The sequence below is a fragment of the Microcebus murinus genome, chromosome 12 (assembly GCF_040939455.1).
Source record: "Microcebus murinus isolate Inina chromosome 12, M.murinus_Inina_mat1.0, whole genome shotgun sequence".
Taxonomy (NCBI): Eukaryota; Metazoa; Chordata; class Mammalia; order Primates; family Cheirogaleidae; genus Microcebus; species Microcebus murinus.
In genome coordinates this window covers 72,676,965-72,696,823 of record NC_134115.1, presented here as the reverse complement: position 1 = coordinate 72,696,823, position 19,859 = coordinate 72,676,965, and the positions used below count along the sequence as shown (strand labels likewise).

The window sequence follows — 19,859 nt, the reverse complement described above, 5'->3', positions numbered from 1 at the left end:
TTTTTTCTCTTTATCTCTATTCTCTCACTCTTTTTCTGTCTCTCTTTTGTTTTTCCCTCAAGCAGAAAGAGTGGTAGGCATGGGAGCAAGGTGTGGATAGCCAGTCGGATAGTGGGGCCTAACACTCCATAAGCAATCTTCCACGTGTTGTTCAAGGTAAAAAGCTTTATGTATTATATTAATAGTATTTATGTATTTCTTAACTATTTAACATGTCTAAAAGTATGCCATCATTTTTATTAGATTTTTACCTTTTTTATTTGTCACTGATAAAATTTGAGTGTTAAGCCCCTAACCCCATTTTCCCATAAGCCCTGTGGTTATTCTTGTGTGATTTGACATAGCTTGGTGATTTTTAGGAATGCATATGTCATGTTACAGCAGGACTGACTGTATGTATGTCCTTCTTAGCAGTTTCTTAATATGATGTGTCATAATATATTTAATCATTCTCTCACTGATGCACATTTAGGTTGACTCCAATTTTGGCATGAAAAATGTATGGATACAGCCAGGCGTGCTGGTGCACACCTATAATCCCAACTACTTAGGAGGCAGAGGCAGGAGGATCGCTCGCATCCAGTAGATTGAGGTTGCAGTGAGCTATGATTATGCCACTGCACTCTATCCCACGTGACAGAGTGAGACCCTGTCCCAGAAAAAAAATAAAAATAAAAAATATATATACATATATATATATATAGAGAGAGAGAGAGAGACATATCAAATTTTTAACAGTGAAAGAGTTAGAATAAATACAAAGGTTGTTACCAGAATCAGGGATACACTAAAGTTTTTATGATATTGCCATTGATTGATTCATTGATTGATTGATATGGAGAAGACTATGGGAGGAGCATAATTTGGAGAGATCAGGAGCTTGATTTGGAGCAAGTTAAATTTGAAATACCTGCTAGACTTCCACATGGATATATTAAGTAGGTATTTGGATTACAAAAGTCTCAAGCACTATGGCATATATAGATCTGGGAAGTAAATATTTGGAAATCATCAAAGTATAGGTGGTATTTAAACCCATGAAACTGGACAAGACTACTAAGGAGGTGAATGTAGATAGAAAACAGAAAGAGTTCAAGGACTAAGCCCTGGAACAACATTAGAGAGAAATGAAAGGAAAAGAAAAGGAGATTGAGAAGGAGCAGCCAGTGAGGTAGGAGAAAAACCAGGAGAGTGTGATGTCTGGATGCCAAATGAAGATGTTTCCAGAAGGAGAGAGTCATTGATTATGTCAACCATTATTGATACATAAAGTGAGAGGAGGAGAGAGAACCATTGGATTTACCATGGTTGATCTTGATAGGAACAGCGTTTGGAGGAATAGTGGGGGCAAAAGCCTGATTAGATTTAAGAAAGCAAAAAAGAGGAAAACAGGAGATTTAGACGATTCTTTCTGGAACTTTCACTGTATAGACAAGAGAGATGAGGTATTGGCTAGAAGAAGTCAAGGGAGGATATTCTTAAAATAGAGAAATCTCACTGTGTTAGTGGCCTAATGAGAAAAATCCAATAGACGAGTAAATGCTAATGGAGACGGAAAGTGAGAGGGAGATTTGTTGGACAGAAGTCCCTGGACGGGTGAGAAGAGATGGGATATAGTGCAGAAAAGTAGTGGGTTGGGCTTGGCTAAGACCACAGAGTTCATCTACAGAAATAAGAAAAAAAAGGCTGAGATTATGGGCATAGATAAAGGCAGATGTGGTGGGAGATTATGTACAGTTTCCCTCATGCCCATCTGCAATGCCATGTAGCACAGTGGTTCCAGCAAGGGCTCTAAAGCCAGACTGTGTATATCAGATCCTGGTCCTATCATCCATTAACTCTTTGACTATGTACAACATTCAATTCATGTGTGCCTCACTTTCCACATCTATAAAAAGGAAAATATTCTTATCTAAATTTTAAAAATAAGTATGGGTGATGAAACTGAGAAACCCAGAGATTGGAGCTAATTTGCTCAAGGTCACACAGATAAGGAGTAAATTACCTAATATATTAATATATAAATGCTTAGAACATGGCATGTAAGTATCCAATAAATGTGAGCTTTCATTACTTATTTTTCTAATCTGAGGGATTGAAAAATGACATCTTATTATCACCTTATTTATATTTCCCCTACTTACTAATCAAGTACTTTTTCTCTTGGATTCATTCTCTCTTCTGTGAATTGCTTTTACATATCCTTTTCTCATTTTTTTCTTATCAAGCTATCAGAATATTCTGTATATCTAGAGATATTAGCCCATTACCTCTCATATACATGGCAGACATTTTTCTCTGTCATTTGCTTTTTCATTTGGTTTGTAATGATTTTTATCATATAAGAGTTTTGAATTAAATATGTAATTTTACTTATTTATTTAAATTAAACTGCTTATTTATTTAAATTAGATTATTTAAATTAAATTAAATTAATATAGTCAAGTATACATATCTTTTCTTTTCTTTTGAGGCAGGGTCTCACTCTGTCTCCTGAGCTAGAATGCAGTACTACAACCTCACACTCCTGGCCTCAAGGGACCCTCCTTCCTCAGCCTCCTAAGCAGCTGGGACTATAGACATGCACCACTATGTCTGGCTAATGTTTCTTTTTTTTTTTTTTCGTAGAGATAGGGTCTCACTATGTTTCCCAGGCTGGTCTCAAACTCCTGGCCTCAAGCGATCCTCCCAAAGTGCTAGAATTACAGGCTTGAGCCACCAGCTTGGTCCCTGTTTTATACACACACACATACACACACACACACATACACATACACATAGAGTTTTTAAAACTATTCTTGGATACTTGATTTTCCATATGAACTTTTAGATATTTTAAACAATTTTGCTCAAAAAAATTAGCAATTCCACTAAATTTATATTTTAATAAAAGTATCTTTTTTTTTTTTGGTCTTGCTCTGTTCTCCAGGGTAGAGCGTGAGTACAGTGGCGTCATCATAGCTCACTACACCCTCAAACACCTGGGCTCAAGCGAGCCACCTGCTTCTGCCTCCCAAGTAGCTGAGACTGCAGGTGCATGCCACCACACCCAGCTAATTTTTCTATTTTTTGTTGAGATGGGGTCTTCCTCTTGCTCAGGCTGGTCTCAAACTTCTGGCTTCAAGCAATACTCCCACCTCAGCCTCCCAGAGTGCTAGGATTACAGGTGTGAGCCGCTGTGCCCAGCCAAAATTGTCTTGATATCCTAAAATTGTCGCTCTGTTTACTTAGACCCTTCTATAAACATTTTTTTTTTTTGGAGACAGAGTCTCACTTTGTTGCTCAGGCTAGAGTGAGTGCCGTGGCATCAGCCCAGCTCACAGCAACCTCAATCTCCTGGGCTCAAGCTCCTGCCTCAGCCTCCCGAGTATCTGGGACTACAGGCATGCACCACCATGCCCAGCTAATTTTTTGTATATATATTTTTAGTTGGTCAATTAGTTTCTATTTTTAGTAGAGGCGGGGTCTCACTCAGGCTGGTTTCGAACTCCTTGCCTTGAGTGATCCTCCTGCCTCGGCCTCCCAGATTGCTAGGATTAAAGGCGTGAGCCACCGCGCCTGGCCCCTTCTATAAACATTGATAAAACCTTTTTTATGACTCTTGGTACTTCTCTTAAGTTTATTCCTAAGTGCTTTTTATAGTTTTACCATTAAAGTGCAAATGGGATATAGTTTTCATTTCCATTTTCAACTAGCTATTGTCAATGTAGAAAATGCTTTTTATTTTTCTGTATCTATTTTGTATCTAGCTAGCCTCCCAAATTCTATTACAAATCCAAGTATTTCTTGAGCTAGACTCTCATGAGTTTTCAAGGTATACAATTGTGTAACCCATAAATACAGATAATAAAATGTTACATCATTTTTTTTAGTCTTACAGCATTAGCTAAGATATCCAAAGCAATGCTGAATAATAGCATTGATAAAAGATATCCTTCTTATTCCTGATAATGTTAAATGCTTTAATTTCACCATGTATTATATTTGTTATTGGTTTTCATAAACTGTCTATATCATCTTAAAGTAACTTCTTTCTACTCTCACTTCACTAATCCACTTAATTTTAATTCAGAACAGCTACTAAATTTTCTCAAATGACTTTTGGGCATAGGTTCCCTTCTTTAAATAATTCCCTTCTTAATTCATGTAATGAATTACATTGATAGATTTCCTTGTTAGACTAGCTTTTTCAGGTTGTATTTCCTCTTGATAGACTACTGAATTTTATTTGCTTATACATAGGTCATTTACATTTATATTCATAAGTGAGAAGTCTATAGTTTTCTTGCACAATCTTATCAAATTTTTGCTGAAGGGGAAGATGAAATCAAGAGAGAATTTTTTTAATAGAGATTTTTAAAAATGCTTATTGCTGTTAAAACAGAAAATGGAACATGTTTAAATGCTGATAGAAAGGATCCAATAAAGAACTTGAAGATAAAGGAGGGAAAGTATAATTGATAGTATGAAATTTCAAAGAAGGTGAAAAGATCCAGAGAACAAACAGACGGGTTAGAAAAGAGATACTTGGGATACCTAGCACTTTGGGAGGCCAAGGCAAGAGGATTGCTTGAGGCCAGGAGTTGGAGACCAGCCTGAGTAAGTGCGAGATCTTGTCTCTACTCAAAATAGAAAAATTAGCCAGGTGCAGTGGTACATGCCTGTAGTCCCAGCTACTTGGGAAATTGAGGCAGGAGAATCACTTGAGCCCAGGAATTTTAGGTTGCAGTGAGCTATGATGACGCCACTGCATCTAGCCTGGGAGACAGAGAAAGACCCTTTCTCAAAAAGAAAAAGAAAAAAAAAAAAGCAAGAAAGAAATAGAAAAAAGAAAAGAGATACTTGAACTATGACCAAATGGAATGAATTCAGATCACATAGATCTAGAAGTTTAGTGGCTAAAATTATTTAAGGGCATTCCCATCTAATGACTTCTATTTTTCTCTACTGTAACACCATTTATGCTCACAGATGTTTTTGTTTACTTATTTATGAGTTTATGCATAGCTTTTTAAAGAGAAAATGTTGCCAGTAATTGAGATATTTCTTCATGTTATATGTATATGTATTTTTCAAGACATTTATAAAATTCTACAAGGACATAAAAAAATTTCATCTTCCTCTTCCAGCACTTAATCTCACAAGCAAACAGAAATTCACAAAGCCTTAATACAAAATCAGACACAAAATTGTGTTGTCATAGAAAGTGATGAATTAAGTAGAAATTTTATTTCCAAGCTCTTCAAAGATTATGACTAGCACAAATAATGTATCCCTCTAAAAGTGTTCCAATTAAATCAAAGGCACATCATCAAAGTAAAACACTTATGACATTATGAATTCTTTTAGGTTGTAATATTTTCACATTATGTTGTTTTTAACCATTTACAAGGTTCAGTAGGTCACATTTTAAATGTTTTTAAAGACATGAAACAATGTAGTATTCTTTTTTTTTTACATACAACTACAAAGTAGAGGAACATTAAGAATACAAAGACTGATTCTCCTTCATATACATGATGGGGCAACCTAAAACACAACATAACTTTAATCTTTCCAGACAGGTTTGCTAAGAAATAGCTCTCATGTTTAGTGTTAAAAATAAAACAATCTTCTCATTTAGAAAAATCAAGACATCATTTGATTAGTAAAGCCTATTCTTCTACCCCAATTTTTACTTGTTTGTTTTCATTTAGAAATTATAAATTCATGAGAAAAGAACAAATTTTGTTATGATATAAAAATCTTTGTCAGAAAAACAATTACAAATATTCAATTTTTTTAACAAATGAAAATGTTTTCCTTCCTAAAATGTAAACATCCAGTAAATAAAATATACATGATATTCCAGGTATAGAAACACCAGAAATTCACTTATGAAAGACATGCATTTTGGTATATTTCATGGTAAGGTTTTTGTCTTAAGTATAAAGCACTTCACCAAAAAAAAAAAAAACCAACCCATTATTATTTAAAACTCTACTCCTTAACTCAGTTTCCTTATTTTAGAGAAACTCATCAATTCCTGTAGAATTTTGGCTATAGGAAAGGACTAAAATATTTAAAAGTCATTTGGCTAGGGAAAAGTGTTTTCTTGAGACTTGGAGGCAGTCATTCATCACTTTGTACTTGAAGGCATTCCTCAGAGAACTTCTTCCCTACTGGAAAGAGAGTTTGGTTAGTTTTCACTTTAGTAAGATTTATTCATAAAATTAACTAGTCATCATTTCATAGAGCACTTTAATATTTGTAAAGTTGAAAGTAACAGGTTAATACCAAAAATATCCAAACCACACCACTGAATGAGTAGCACCCATGAAAGTGTGTTGTAAAAAGAAAAATGCTATGACAACATAAGACCATTATTTTAATACCATAAATGTGAACATTTCCCATTAAAAGGTACAACAGTACCTGATAGATTACTTCCTTCTTTTATTTATTTATTTTTTAATTTCAGAACATTGCAGGAGTACAAATGATTTGGTTGCATAATTTGCTTTTGTACAATTTGAGTTGAAGTTATGAGTGGGTCCATCACCCAGATAGTGTGCATTGTACCTGTTAGGTGTGAATTTACCCATCCTTCCCTCCCCCTTACACCTCATTTCCATTAAGTTTTACTTCCATATGTGCATGGAAGTGTTGATCCATGAGTTCCAATTTAGTAGTGAATATATGTGGTGTTTGTTTTCCATTCTTGCAATACTTCACTTAGAAGAATGGTCTCCAGTTCTATCCAGGTTGTTACAAAAGGTATCAGTTCACCATTTTACATCCTTCTTTTAAATGTGAGCAATTTCCTTTTGCAATTATGTGAAAAAGGATCTAAGATAATTACTGTATAAACACCACTTAGAACACACAATTTGAAAAACGTTGATCCAAAAGACTCTAATAATGTAATGCCCTTGTCCTCTTAAAAAATAAAATAATGAAAATGTGAAAAAGACCCCAATACAAAGTATTCAAACCCATGAAATTTCTAATATGCCACCAGAGAGGTATTTTCATTTTAGTTATCAATTTTTAAAGCCCTTTTAACCCTACTCAAACTTTTGCTGAGAAGCTACATTTCTTCCTCCATTAAAACATTAAAACACAGAGATATATTCTGAAAGCCTTTAGAAAAGAAATCACAGCTGGTGGTAGGCACAAGTCTCCTCCTCTCAGGAGTCCTTAGTCCCAAGAATAGCAATTTAGTTGACAGCATCTAGTAGCAAATCACAACCCTGGGATAGTGTAAGGACAGAGGGTGGGAAGGTCAAGAATTACCACCAGCCAAGTCAATTCAGGAGATCAAGTACATATAGGTATTAGCATCTCATGAGTTAGTATCAAAGAGAATTAAGACTCTCCTAATTAGATGTATTCTACAAGCAGGGTAACTATACACTAGAATCGCCCTTCAGGGAAAGTTGTGCATTTTGCTGGTTTTTTATTTTAATCCCCTCAATAGCAGATATTCAAAACTCAGTTGCCCAGAGCCTTTGGCAAGCCCTGTGATAATGCCATGGCCCCAGACATCACAGTGTGCCGTTACTCACGAGTCTTCAGAGTAAAGCACAGGATCTGGGCTCCCGGAAGGGGTTGCTTCCAGCTGGAACGCCAACCAGCAGGGCGTCCTTGCAGGCGTTCTGCATGCAGTACTGCTGCAGCTCTGCAGCCGCCTGAGAAACCTGAAACAAAGGGATGGCAACATGGCACAACACTAGCAGCCAGCGCCATTCGGCAGCCTGATATTCTGAAAATGATCGTACGACCTGGTAACGTCAACTTTTTGTGACCTCTAAAAGTCTCTTTTTTTCTGAAAAGTTCTAATAATTGAACTTCAAAGAGGAAAGGTTACAATTTCTATGAACTTTGATTTAGGATATATTTGCTTCAGTTTCTTATTCAACAAAGAATCCTACTTTTGAGACTGAATTAGTAAAGAAATAGCTCATTCTGGTGTTCCCTTTTCAAATGTTAATTTATATAAGACTTGCATTGGTATATCCAAGTTTGCCAAGTAAGCAAATTGTTTTAATGTTTACAAGGCTGGAGTCTTATTCAGTCTGCTCCAAACATGTGGTAAAGTTCTTTCCCCATGCTTTTGAGGAAGTATAGCTTATTGGTTAAGAGTGCAGTCCCTGAAACAACACTGTCTTACTCAAATTCATCTGTCACTTACCTATATGACCTTGGGTAAGTTACATAACTTCTCAGTCCCTGTTTTCTCATCTGTCAAATATTTAGAAATAGCACCCACCTCATTGGGTCGATATAACAATTGAGTTAACAAATGTTAAGCACTTAGAATAGTGCTGACATACAGCAATATATTGTTGCACATTATAAACATGGTCACAATACTTTACAGCTCCTTCCACCAAGAGGTAGGGTCTATTTACCCACCCCAGGAATCTGGGCTGGCCTTGTGACTTGTTTTGACCAATAGAATGTGGCAGAAATAATGGGCAAGTTCCAAGCTAGCCCTGAAGAGTCTTTGTAGCTACTTCTTTTGCTGCAGTTGGAACCCTAAGACTACCATCTATATGGGCCCAAGTTAGCCTACTGGAGGTCTTATGGAGGAGAATCAGTAAGCGAGCCCCAGCCACCTGCCTATCTGCCTCCAGACATGTGAGTGAGGCCATCCTAAGTCATCCAGACACCAGCCAACCCTCCGCCTGATTGCAGATACATGGGAGAGCCCAGTACAGTTGAACCTAGCTCAAATTGTCAGCCTAGGAACGAACTGTGAGTTAAATGTTTTAAACTATATGCTCTGTAGTGGTTTGTTAGGCAACAAAAACTTATACAATATTATTATGCCTTTTACTCTTATCCTGCTTTTGATACATATTTCTATTTGGAGGCTTTCCTTTCCTCACTGTACTTTTTTTTTTTTTTTGCATTGAAAAAGTGTTCTGTGTGAAACTCACCCATATTGTACAAAAATAGCAGATCATGTACAGATCATGGTTCTGATCGCTATTCAAGTATTACTGCTAGGCTGTGTTAATTTCCTAAGCCCCCATATAACTGGAAAATTAACTGTTTATGTTATGATTGCTACCAAGTTTCTGGAATGCTTTAGGAATTTTGGTTGTATTGATGTATTGTAATAATAGTTTATATTATATAAATATAAACATATAATAGTATCAGACTAATGTTTAAGCTTACTTTTCTCTCAATAGAAGCTCTGACATTTTCACATTAATTATAACTGGAATTAATGGTTTATATATAACAGTTATTGACTCAAAAGAAATTTAGAACCAATTACAGTCATGCCTTCTATCTTTGCATCAGAGGAACAGGTGAACTCCACACATGGTAGGTGGAAGGACACTATGTCCCAGGACCCCTGGAGAAGTGGCACTGACTGGACTCTAGCCTAAAGAACATGGTCAAAATATTAAGGTAAGGAGATACGCAGAGCACACAGGAGAAGAGTAAAAGGGGTCAGCATCTCTCTAACATTATCAAAGGAGAGAGTCTTCACTGCTGGAGAATAAAAGCCCAAATGCTCATAAGCTTTCCCCTACCATTGGAGGTGGGATAATCCCCACCCAGTTTACCTGACTTTCCTTGGTCTGAGCCCATGTTAACCCTGTGACTTCTGAGAGGAGTCCTGGGAAGGATGTCAAGCATTCCAGTCACTGGGAAAGGATATCCTCTATTATATGCTAGAGTATTAGTATCCTGGCTTATTTACCAAATAGCAAGTCTGTCAAAGACATGACATCTCTGAGTATACTAAGAACATCCAACACTGAGCCCTGAAATGAGACAGATCAGACCTGGAATGTGACTCCTTAAGGTGTTGCCAGAGAGAAGAGAAACCCTGCCAAGCACCCTAGATCAGACTTCTATGAGTATATCCCTTTAGTAAACTTATTATCTTATTATTAAATAAACTAACTGTGCCCTTGAGCAATTCACTTGAATTCCCTGGCTCTCAGCTTCATTGCCCCTATTTTTTTTTTTTTTTTTTTTTTTTGAGATGGGGTTTCACTATGTTGTCCAGGCCAGCCTCAACTCCTGGGCTCAAGGGATTCCCTGGCTTCAGCCTCCCAAGTAGCTGAGAGTACAGGCACACCACTGGGCCCAGCCTCCCCGATACTTTGCAGGGTAGGTGGGCATTAGACTCACAGTTTCCCTTCCCACCGTGGGTCCCATCATCTTGAACATTTTCAACAACAACAGTTTCAGTTCCCTGACTTCCTCCCTTCAAACAACCGTCTCCTAAAGACTAACAGATACAGTTACAACACCTGTGACTGCTCCACTTCTGAAATTTTACACTCCAATATCCTACTCTTTGATCACAATCTCTCCTGCCCATCCAGTGTGCTTCCTTTATTCTCCTCCCTTTCTGTCCTGCCCATCACCAGGGGCTGGCTCTGTTCCTTCTCTAGCCAGCTTAGGTTCAGCCTCTTTCTGCCCAGACCTTCAAACTCCTTGCCCTCTGGCCCCACTGCCACTTTTCTGGCATACCTCCCCTGCTAACCCACTAGCCAATCACCTACCACTCACCGTCAGCACTCAGATCCCTGACTGGTCAGATGCTGCTGGAGGAAAAAAAAAAAATCACAAGTAGGACAAGCGGTCTCCAACCTCACAGGTCTCCAACCTCACAGTCGCTGGGTCTTCAGGGGCAGAGTTTACCCCAGATGTGACTGCTCAGAGTCCACTTCCATTCCCAACAGCACTCTCCTGGCTTTCCACCCCTACAACTCCATTAGTCTCCTTTTCCCCTGGCCTCTTATTTCGCAAAGAAAATTGTCGTCATACCAGTCCTTTAGCTCATACCCAGAAACATCTCCCTTTACCCCTATCCTCACCTCCTTTCTGTGTGTCTCAGAAGCTGCGCCAACAATCCATGCCCCCCATGGACCTGGTCTCCTCTACCTGTAATTCTCCTTCTCCATTAGTGTCTTCTCTTTAACCTAAAAATAGTTTGTTCCTTCCTCTCAACCCTGAAATATGGCTTTCCATTTCCGAAAATTAAAAAAAAAAATTATTTCTTCTTTAAAAACTAGATTTCCTTCCAAAAAAGTCTGCCTACACTCTTACAATCCAGATTCCGCTTCTACTCCTACATATGTCACTGCAACCTCTCTGCATTTCATAGCCCTCTCTCTACCTTTTTCATAATCTTCATTCCAGTTACTATGTGGAATTATTTTATTTATTGGTTAGTTTATTGATTGTTAATCATCCCCACTAGAATCGCCCTATTCGCTGAACAGTGTCAGGCAGAGAGAAAGGCCCTGCTGTCACAGTAGGGTCCGTTCACACATACGTGCATACATTTCACGAATGATGAAATGTACATACATTTCACGAGTTGCTAAACACAATTATGCAACAGATGCTTCTTAGTCAACTGCACAGTGGACATGTTGACTCAGCCTCCTATTTTTGATACTCTCTTCTTCCTTGCTTCAGTTCCCCGCTTTCTCTCGCCCCCTCTCCTTTCAGCCATCTATTCTGGCTGTTCCCTGGGTCCCAGGCTCTGAGCTCTGTCTTGACATGATGCACTCGTTTGACTTCCATGCGTTTGAATGACCTCTTTGTGCCTTGCGCTCTGAGCTTCAGTCCACACAGCCCAATACTCCCTGCACTGCTCCTCCAAGTCCGAACACCCAAAACCGAACTCATCATCTCCCCCCAAGCCGGCTCTCCCTCCCCTCCACCTTAGCGGGTGGCAGCGCCCTCCATCCTGTCACCACTCCAGAAACCTGAGCATCCTCTTTCTCCTCCCTCTCGCTCTCCGCCTATCAATCCGCCACCAAGTCGCGTCAGTGCACGGCCTCGCCGTCTCCACACTCCATCCTCCAGCACCGGCCGCGACCAGGCCGCCAGCGTGTCGCCGGCACCGCGGGCCCGTCCGAGTCATGCCCACGCGTAAGAACTAGGGGGGCTTGCGGAGGGGCACGCCCCCGGGCACTGGGTCCCGGACCCCGGCTGGGGGACAGGCCCGCCTCGCGGGGCCCAGCAGGCCCGGCCGCCTCTGTCGGGCGCCGGGTCCCGGCTCGGTGCCGAGCGCGCTCCCCGCGCACCGAGGCCTCCGGGCGGCCCGCGGCGGCCCCGGGCTGGGCCGGGTGAGCAGGCGTTTCCGCGCGGGCCGCGGCCTCCTCCCGCACGGCCCTCGGGCGGGGCGCCGGCGGAGCGCGCTTCCCGGCGGGCGCTCACCTTGATGCGCTCCACGCCGGCCTCCAGCTTGAGCTGCTCCACCAGGCGCTGCAGGGCGCTCGCGCTGGCGCCGGAGGACATGGCGGCGGCGCTGGGCTCCGAGGGCGGCCGGGCCGGGCGACTCAGTGCGGGCGCCGCCCCGGGGCGGGGAAGCAGCTGCGCCCGCCCCGCCGCACGAGCCCGCCCGGGCCGCAGCCCCCAGTGGCCGCGCGGGACCCCGCGCTGAGTGGCCGCGCTGTCAACTCTTCCTGCAGTCTGGACCTCGAGGACAGCTGCACCTGTACCTGGAAACCGAGACCCGGACCCACAGGGCAGCGCTGATCTCCGCCTGCGGCACCGGGCCTCCTAGGACGAGCAGGAGTTTGACTCGGGTGTGGGGTGCTGGTGCGGGGATGGGGTAGGCAAGCAGCAAAGACGCATTCCTGATACTTCAGAAAACTAGGATTCCGGCGGCTGGAGCCAAGGTGTGAAGTGAGTTGGAGAAAAAGGGGGCCATGCAAAGACGGTATCCCGAGGGAAATGAAGGACAGTAGGAATGTAGGACTTCATGAAACAGTAACAGGTTTACAAGCGGGCCCTTTACTGTTTTATGGAGAGATCCTAGCGGTTGATACGGTGGGGTAAGTAGGGTAAATTGGTAAAATCCTAGACCTTGACACCTTTGTGAAACATATAGAATAAAATTAAATTCAGCCTCTCACCCCCATCTCACCATAGATTCTATTCTGCTGCATTTTCTTTTTAATGTGCACATTCATTTTACAAAACTAGGGTCATTACTATACGTAAAATATTGTGGGTTTTTTTCACTTAACGGATCATGACTATGTCATTATTCTTGCACACCATTGTATTTGTCAGAACCCACTTACATTGACTAAAGCAAAAAGGTAATATATTGGCTTGTGTAACTGGTAAGTCCAGGGATTTAAACTAGTGAATTACCAAAATAATAGCTTCAGGGCTCTCATTCTCTCCATCCTTTGGCTCTTTTTCTGAGCGTTGGCCTCATTTTCCTCAGTGATAGACTGTCTCTAGCGCTGTGAAGGAAAGCTCCATGCTTTCACAGGCCCAGCGTAGCAAACGGAGGAGTAAGAGTACCTCTTTTCTAACTGTTCCAGCAAAAACCCCCACATCAGATTTCACTGGCCTTGCTTTGAGTCAGGGACCCACACCTGGACCAGTCACTATTAAAGGCAAGAATGTGTAGCCTTGGGATGCTCAGATCAGCTGTGCCTGGGCCAAGAACAGGATGAGCAGGATGAACTGCCAAGAGCAGTTCAGCCCCACCTCTAGCGGGTGCTGAGGTGCACCACCCGAATTCCCCACTCAGGACTGAGGCACTCATTCCCCCAGCTGCTCAGTGGTGGCAGCTGATGCCTCTCAGCTAAGTCATCTCTGTGGTGGTAGTTAGCCAAAGAGCCACCCAGACCAAGGTCACACTCCTTCCAGTGTCAGCCCTCATCTAGTGATTGGTGTGTGTGTGTATAAAAGGGCTGAACCCCAAAACCCTTGCCTCAAGTTGAGATGGCATTGAAGTATGGTTCCTGCTCCAAAGCTCCTGCTAGAATCATCAGAGGTATTTATGGCAACTGCATCACAGCTCAACTCCTTCCTCTGCCCAGTTCCCACCCCCGGGACTCCTCCACAAGTGTTGATTTTAAGGATACTCCCCAATAAACTTTCTGCATGAAAATTTCCATCTCAGGGTCTGTTTCTCTGGGGAACCCAAACTAAGACACCTATCCAAACATGGACTGAGGAGGAAAGAATAGTTCCTCCTCAAAGAATCAGGAGGCTGGTAGCAGAAAGGGGGCAAGGGCCACACCCTGAGCTATTATTTTTAATGACTACATGGTATTCCATTGTATAACTGGATCATGACTTATTTACCTACTACTCTATTTTATAACACCATGATGACCACCTTAAACATAGTTTTGTGCATATATTTCTTTAGGGTGCATTCCTGAAAGTGGAATTGATGGATCACAGAATATTACTAATACATTTTTAAAACTTCTTCGTACTTTACCCTCCAGAAGGCATTATCAATTGATTTGCCCACTGGAAGGCTACAAGATTGCTTATTTCTGTGTACCCTCACAACTCCATATTAATCTTACCAATCTAATAGATGAAAAATGGTATCTCAAGTCTTATAAATGTCTTAACTGTTCAGGTTGAACATTTCCTCTATCAATTTTGTGAGCTATGAGTCCATGGTTTCTGGGGTATTAAAAAGCTCTTCTTATCTAGTGACCAGGGCAGACCTGCACATTTGAAAGCCCTCTCTAGTGGCAAGTTTCCTCACCACAAAGTATTAAATGTATTAAAATATCAATACATTCTAGTAAAGATATGAAAGTACATGTGGGAAACATTACTAGATTGAGGAATAGGGCAGGAAGAATGGTTGTGTGTTAAAAGGCTAAGGCAAGGAACTCAGTGCCAAGTTACAAACTGGAAGGATGAGGAAAGCCTCCTCATAGATGGTGAGAACTGGACCTTCAAAATATGTCTTACAGATGGCCCAGAGGAAAAGGAAGAACATTCCAATACAGAGGAGAGCAACAGGCAAGGCACACACAGAGTGAATAAATTTAAGAATAAATAATAGAAGTAATAAAACTCCAGTAAATAATAGAAGATATAAAACTGCTAAGGCCAGAAGTCATGGAAAACGCCACCCCCCGACACACCAAAAAAAAAACCGTTTGTGTAGCCGGGCACGGTGGCTCACGCCTGTAATCCTAGCTCTCTGGGAGGCTGAGGCGGGCGGATTGCTCGAGGTCAGGAGTTCGAAACCAGCCTGAGCAAGAGTGAGACCCCGTCTCTACTATAAATAGAAAGAAATTAATTGGCCAACTAATATATATACAAAAAATTAGCCGGGCATGGTGGCGAATGCCTGTAGTCCCAGCTACTTGGGAGGCTGAGGCAGCAGGATTGCTTGAGCCAGGAGTTTGAGGTTGCTGTGAGCTAGGCTGACGCCACGGCACTCACTCTAGCCTGGGCAACAAAGCGAGACTCTGTCTCAAAAAAAAAAAAAAAAAAACCGTTTGTGACAAACAGTGAGATAGCCACGTGGTAAGGCATTTTAGGAGTATTGATCTGGGATGAATGTGCAAAATGAAGTTGGGAAGGCAAGATGATGAGTTGTCTTTCTTGTCGGGAGTGGCTGGAATGAGGCCCTGGGTGGGACTGTGAGGATGGGAAGGAGGGGAATGAATTCAAAACACTAAATCAGCAGTATTTCATGGTGGTTATGAAAGAAAAAGGAAAGAGGACAAAGGGTTCTGAAGCAGAGAGTAGATCAGAACTGCTGCCAAAACAGAAATTAGGAAATAAGACTGAGCTTGAAATGAGGAGTAAAAAATAATGTTGACTTTGGTTTAGGAGAAACTAAGTGCCTTCAATGGTACTGCTTGCTATATGAGTGTCCTCTAGGCTGTTGAAAATGTTTAATGTGAGAGAAATTTGAATAGTAATGACAGGTGAAATAATGAGATTACCTTGAAAACATTAAAAATGAAGTCTCTGTGAGAAACATAGCAAGACCCCATTGCTACAAAAAATAGAAAAATTAGCCAGGTGTGGTAGTGTGTGCCTATAGTCTCAGCTACTTTGGAGGCTGAGGCAGGAGGATCTCTTGAGCCCAGGGGTTTGAGGTTACAGTCAGCTATGACGACACCACTGCACTCTTACCTGGGCAACAGAGTTAAGACCCTGTCTCCAAAAAAAAAAAAAAAACAAGGCTCTGAAGTTGCCCACAGTGATACATAATACCTGTGTGTCAGCAATGAGGTAAAAGAAAAAGCCCAGGTTGTGCCTGTCTCCCTCCGTGCCTGTACACACTCAGGCATGCCCCTGCCACCCCCATGTTTTTTGTGCTATTCTTTAAGAGGAATGGTCTGGCTTTGAAAGAAACAGCCAGGTTTTAGCACACAGCCCCCTAGAGTGATCCATGCTGGGTGTCACTTGTACTTGATAAGGGCTGACCACCTCCATGATGCTTTAGACTTTCCCAAAATGTCTTCTCATCCATTACTTTTGCATCATGGAACTTAAGAGTTAAAAGGAACCATCAGACAGTATGGTCCACCTACAACTTTAGAGATAGGGAAACAGACCCACTAAGGAAAGTGAAGTGACTTGCCTAGTATCACAGAAATTGGCAGCAGGTAAAAGAACTTTCCTTTTAGCTTTCAAGAGAAGTCACTGCTCACCTGGAGGACCAGAGGCCCTTCCCACATGTGCAGTTAATTCCAGAGCTCTGAAAGGGGACCAGGTATGGAGACAAAGAGGATTCTTTCCTCTTTGCCACAGCTAAAATGTCACCAGTATATTATTTCTACAATTTTGTTACATATTTTTTCCTTGGCTAAGCTAAAAACATAAATCTCCAGTTTCCAAGAACTTCAGTACTTTTTAGAAATGTCAATGTTCTTGTAAAGACCAACATTTAATTTTTTCCTGTTATGATCTACAATTTTTCACTCCTCTGACTTGTATTTTGTCACCTAACAGTAGATTATTTTTCCAGGAAATGGGCTGTGAATCACTCTTCTCCAAAAGATGATATAATGGGAAGGTATTTCTTTCTGCCAATGTTATATCAAAATGACAATATATACATACCTTCTGTAGTTTTCTAAAATGATTAATAAGAAACAGGAAAAGATATTAACAACTACATTTAAGGTGACAGTATAATGTACCATAAAAAAATTATTTTACTTCCTATTGCATTATTTTTAGAACTTAGAATAATGAATCTCAGGAGCTAAAAGAATCACCAGCAAGTTTGTAGATTCAGAATGGCTTCTCTGGAGAGGTTTTCACAGGCATTTTTGAGACTTTGTGAGAATTTAGGGCTACTAGATGTCTTTTGGAGCAATTGTTCTAATCATATCTGTTTGCTACTCTTCTTCTCAATGCAAGGGTCCCTTCAGTAAATGTAGGCTTTAGACTAGCAAGTTACTGATCATTCTGTCAACTGTGAAACTTTTTCTTTCTTTCCTGAGTTGTCATCTCAGTTGCTTCACCTTGCACCCCAATGGCAACAAAGGTAAGCAGCTACTTTTAAAATACACAATTCCATCCAGACATGGTGACTCATGCCTGTAATCCCAGCATTTTGGGAGGCTGAGGTAGGAGGATTGTTTGAGGCCAGGAGTTTGAAAGCAGCCTGAACAAGAGCAAGATCCCGTCTGAACTAACAATAAAGTAAAAACTTAGCCAGGCATGGTGGTGTGCACCTGTAGGTGGCCAGGCAGGAAGCTGAAGCAGGAGAATCACTTGAGCCCAGGAGTTTGATGTTGCAGTGAGCTATGATGATGCAATTGCACTCTACCCGGTGCAAGACTCTGTCTCAAAAAAAAAAAAAAAAAAAAAAAAAGAATATGAAATATGTACAACTATATATTTTTTTTTCTTTTCTTGAGACAGAGTCTGGCTCTGTTGCCCAGGCTAGAGTGCCGTGGCATCAGCCTAGCTCACAGTAACCTCAAACTCCTGGGCTCAAGCGATCCTTCTGTCTCAGCCTCCTGAGTAGCTGAGACTACAGGCATGCGCCACCATGCCCGGCTAACTTTTTCTATATACTTTCAGTTGGCCAATTAATTTCTATTTTTTTTTAGTAGAAACAGGGTCTCGCTCTTGCTCAGGCTGGTTTCGAACTCCTGACCTAGAGGGACCCACCCACCTCAGCTTCCCAGAGTGTAAGGATTACAGGCGTGAGCCACCGTGCCCAGCCAATATGTACAACTATTATATGTCCATAAAAAAAATTAAAAAGCTGATTGAGTTTACAACTAATTATGTAGGCTTTTTATAATATTTAAGTACTCATAACATTTCTCAATTGCAGGCAATCTAATCTACTTTAGACCTTAAACCTATGTGAATTAGACAGGTTTAGATTATAGAATTTTTTTTTTTTGAGACAGAGTGTCACTTTGTTGCCCAGGTTAAAGTGAGTGCTGTGGCGTCAGCCTAGCTCACAGCAACCTCAAACTTCTGGGCTCAAGCGATCCTCCTGCCTCAGCCTCCAGAGTAGCTGGGACTACAGGCATGCACCACCATGCCTGGCTAATTTTTTCTAGATATATTAGTTGGCCAATTAATTTCTTTCTATTTATAGTAGAGACGGGGTCTTGCTCTTGCTCAGGCTGGTTTCGAACTCCTGAACTTAAGCAATCAGGAACGCCTCAGCCTTCCAGAGAGCTAGGATTACAGGCGTGAGCTACCGCGCCCAGCCTAGATTATAGAATTTTAATTTTAAATCTTGACTATCTAAAATGAACCACTAATTTCACAGATGAGGAAACTAGAAAGGTTAGTAATTTATCTAGCAAATTTAATTTAGTTGTTAAGTTCTACATTTGGCCTTCACTCATATTTAAATGGAAAATGTATCACATTTACAAATAAGATTAATTATAATTTATCTATATACAACTGCTTTGTATCAATTCCAACATTTATCTGCCTCAAATATCTATTTGTAACTTAACAGAGACCATGTTTGATTTAATGTCTTAAAGTAGCTACATCTTATTTATATTAATGCTAATGTCTAATAAAAGGCATTTCTAATTTCCCCAGAACAGCAATTACAACACTAGCTGAGTGTTAGCTGAACAACTGGCTTCTACTCAAGCAAAACATTTCCAAAGTTTGGGTATTAAAAGTTCACTGCCCCTTCGGGCTAAAAACAAAAAAAAAAAAAGCACAACCACCTCAAAGGAAGTGAATTATGATTTTCTAAACATAAATTCAATAGTACTAAAATAGTTAATTCTCTAAACTATTTTTTCATGTAACATTCTTAATAATTGTATATCCCAATGGTAGCACTTAAGATTCCAGGCGTGGTATCTATCTAATAGATGTATTATGAAACTATAACATATGGTTTGTAGAACTTAGGAGAATTCATTAAGAAATAAGACCAATGAGGAAACAGTTAGTAGTGGACTCCGAGAGTACTTGATGTGAATATAACCGAAAGGGTAATTTTAGCAGACTTAAATTATATGATGATGAATAGACAGCAATGAATAGCTGTGCTCTATAAACTCCAAATACCAACCACAGCACCTTTGAAAGGCATTTATTTATGGTTAACATTTGGATAGTTGATGTTTAAAACATAGCTACCTATAATTTAACTCTGTACTTTCTCCACACTCCTAAAAAGAAGGGATGCAAGAAACACTTCGTCTAATGTTTACAAAAATATAAAATATCATTTCAGGCCAAGTTCACGCCTATAATCCTAGCACTCTGGGAGGCCGAGGCAAGTGGATAGTTTGAGCTCAGGAGTTCAAGATCAGCCTGAGCAAGAGCCAGACCCCATCTCTACTAAAAATAGACAGAAATTAGCTGGACAACTAAAAACATATAGAAAAAATTAGCCAGGCATGGTGGCGCATGCCTGCAGTCCCAGCTATTTGGGAGGCTGAGGCAGAAGGATCCCTTGAGCCCAGGAGTTTGAGGTTGCTGTGAGCTAGGCTGAAGCCACAGCACTCTAGCCCAGGCAACAGAGAGAGACTCTGTCTCAAAAAAATAAATAAATAATAAAATGTCATTTCAGAATTTTAGAGTTGCAAAAGGGCCCTATGATAATCTGGTCATATTCCTCCCCAATTTTATAATTGGGATAACTG

General features: G+C 40.7%; 2 protein-coding genes across 3 annotated transcripts in view; one reads left to right on the top strand and one right to left on the bottom strand.

Annotated features, from left to right (window-relative positions):
* PTGR1 (prostaglandin reductase 1) overlaps positions 1-19,859 on the top strand; it is a 99,022-nt gene that overhangs the window by 6,985 nt on the left and 72,178 nt on the right. The gene's annotated exons all lie outside the window — the stretch shown is intronic.
* Positions 5,192-12,343, bottom strand: GNG10 (G protein subunit gamma 10). Of its 2 annotated transcripts, none has more exons than XM_020289432.2 (3): positions 12,187-12,343; positions 7,548-7,679; positions 5,192-6,161 (listed from the first exon to the last, which is right to left on the bottom strand). In XM_020289432.2, the coding sequence occupies exons 1-2, from the start codon at positions 12,265-12,267 to the stop codon at positions 7,554-7,556; spliced, it is 207 nt and encodes a 68-aa protein (XP_020145021.1). In that variant the 5' UTR covers positions 12,268-12,343; the 3' UTR covers positions 5,192-6,161; positions 7,548-7,553. The 2 variants fall into 2 exon arrangements, with proteins under 2 accessions (XP_020145021.1, XP_020145022.1); XM_020289433.2 differs by having other exon boundaries at positions 5,192-6,158.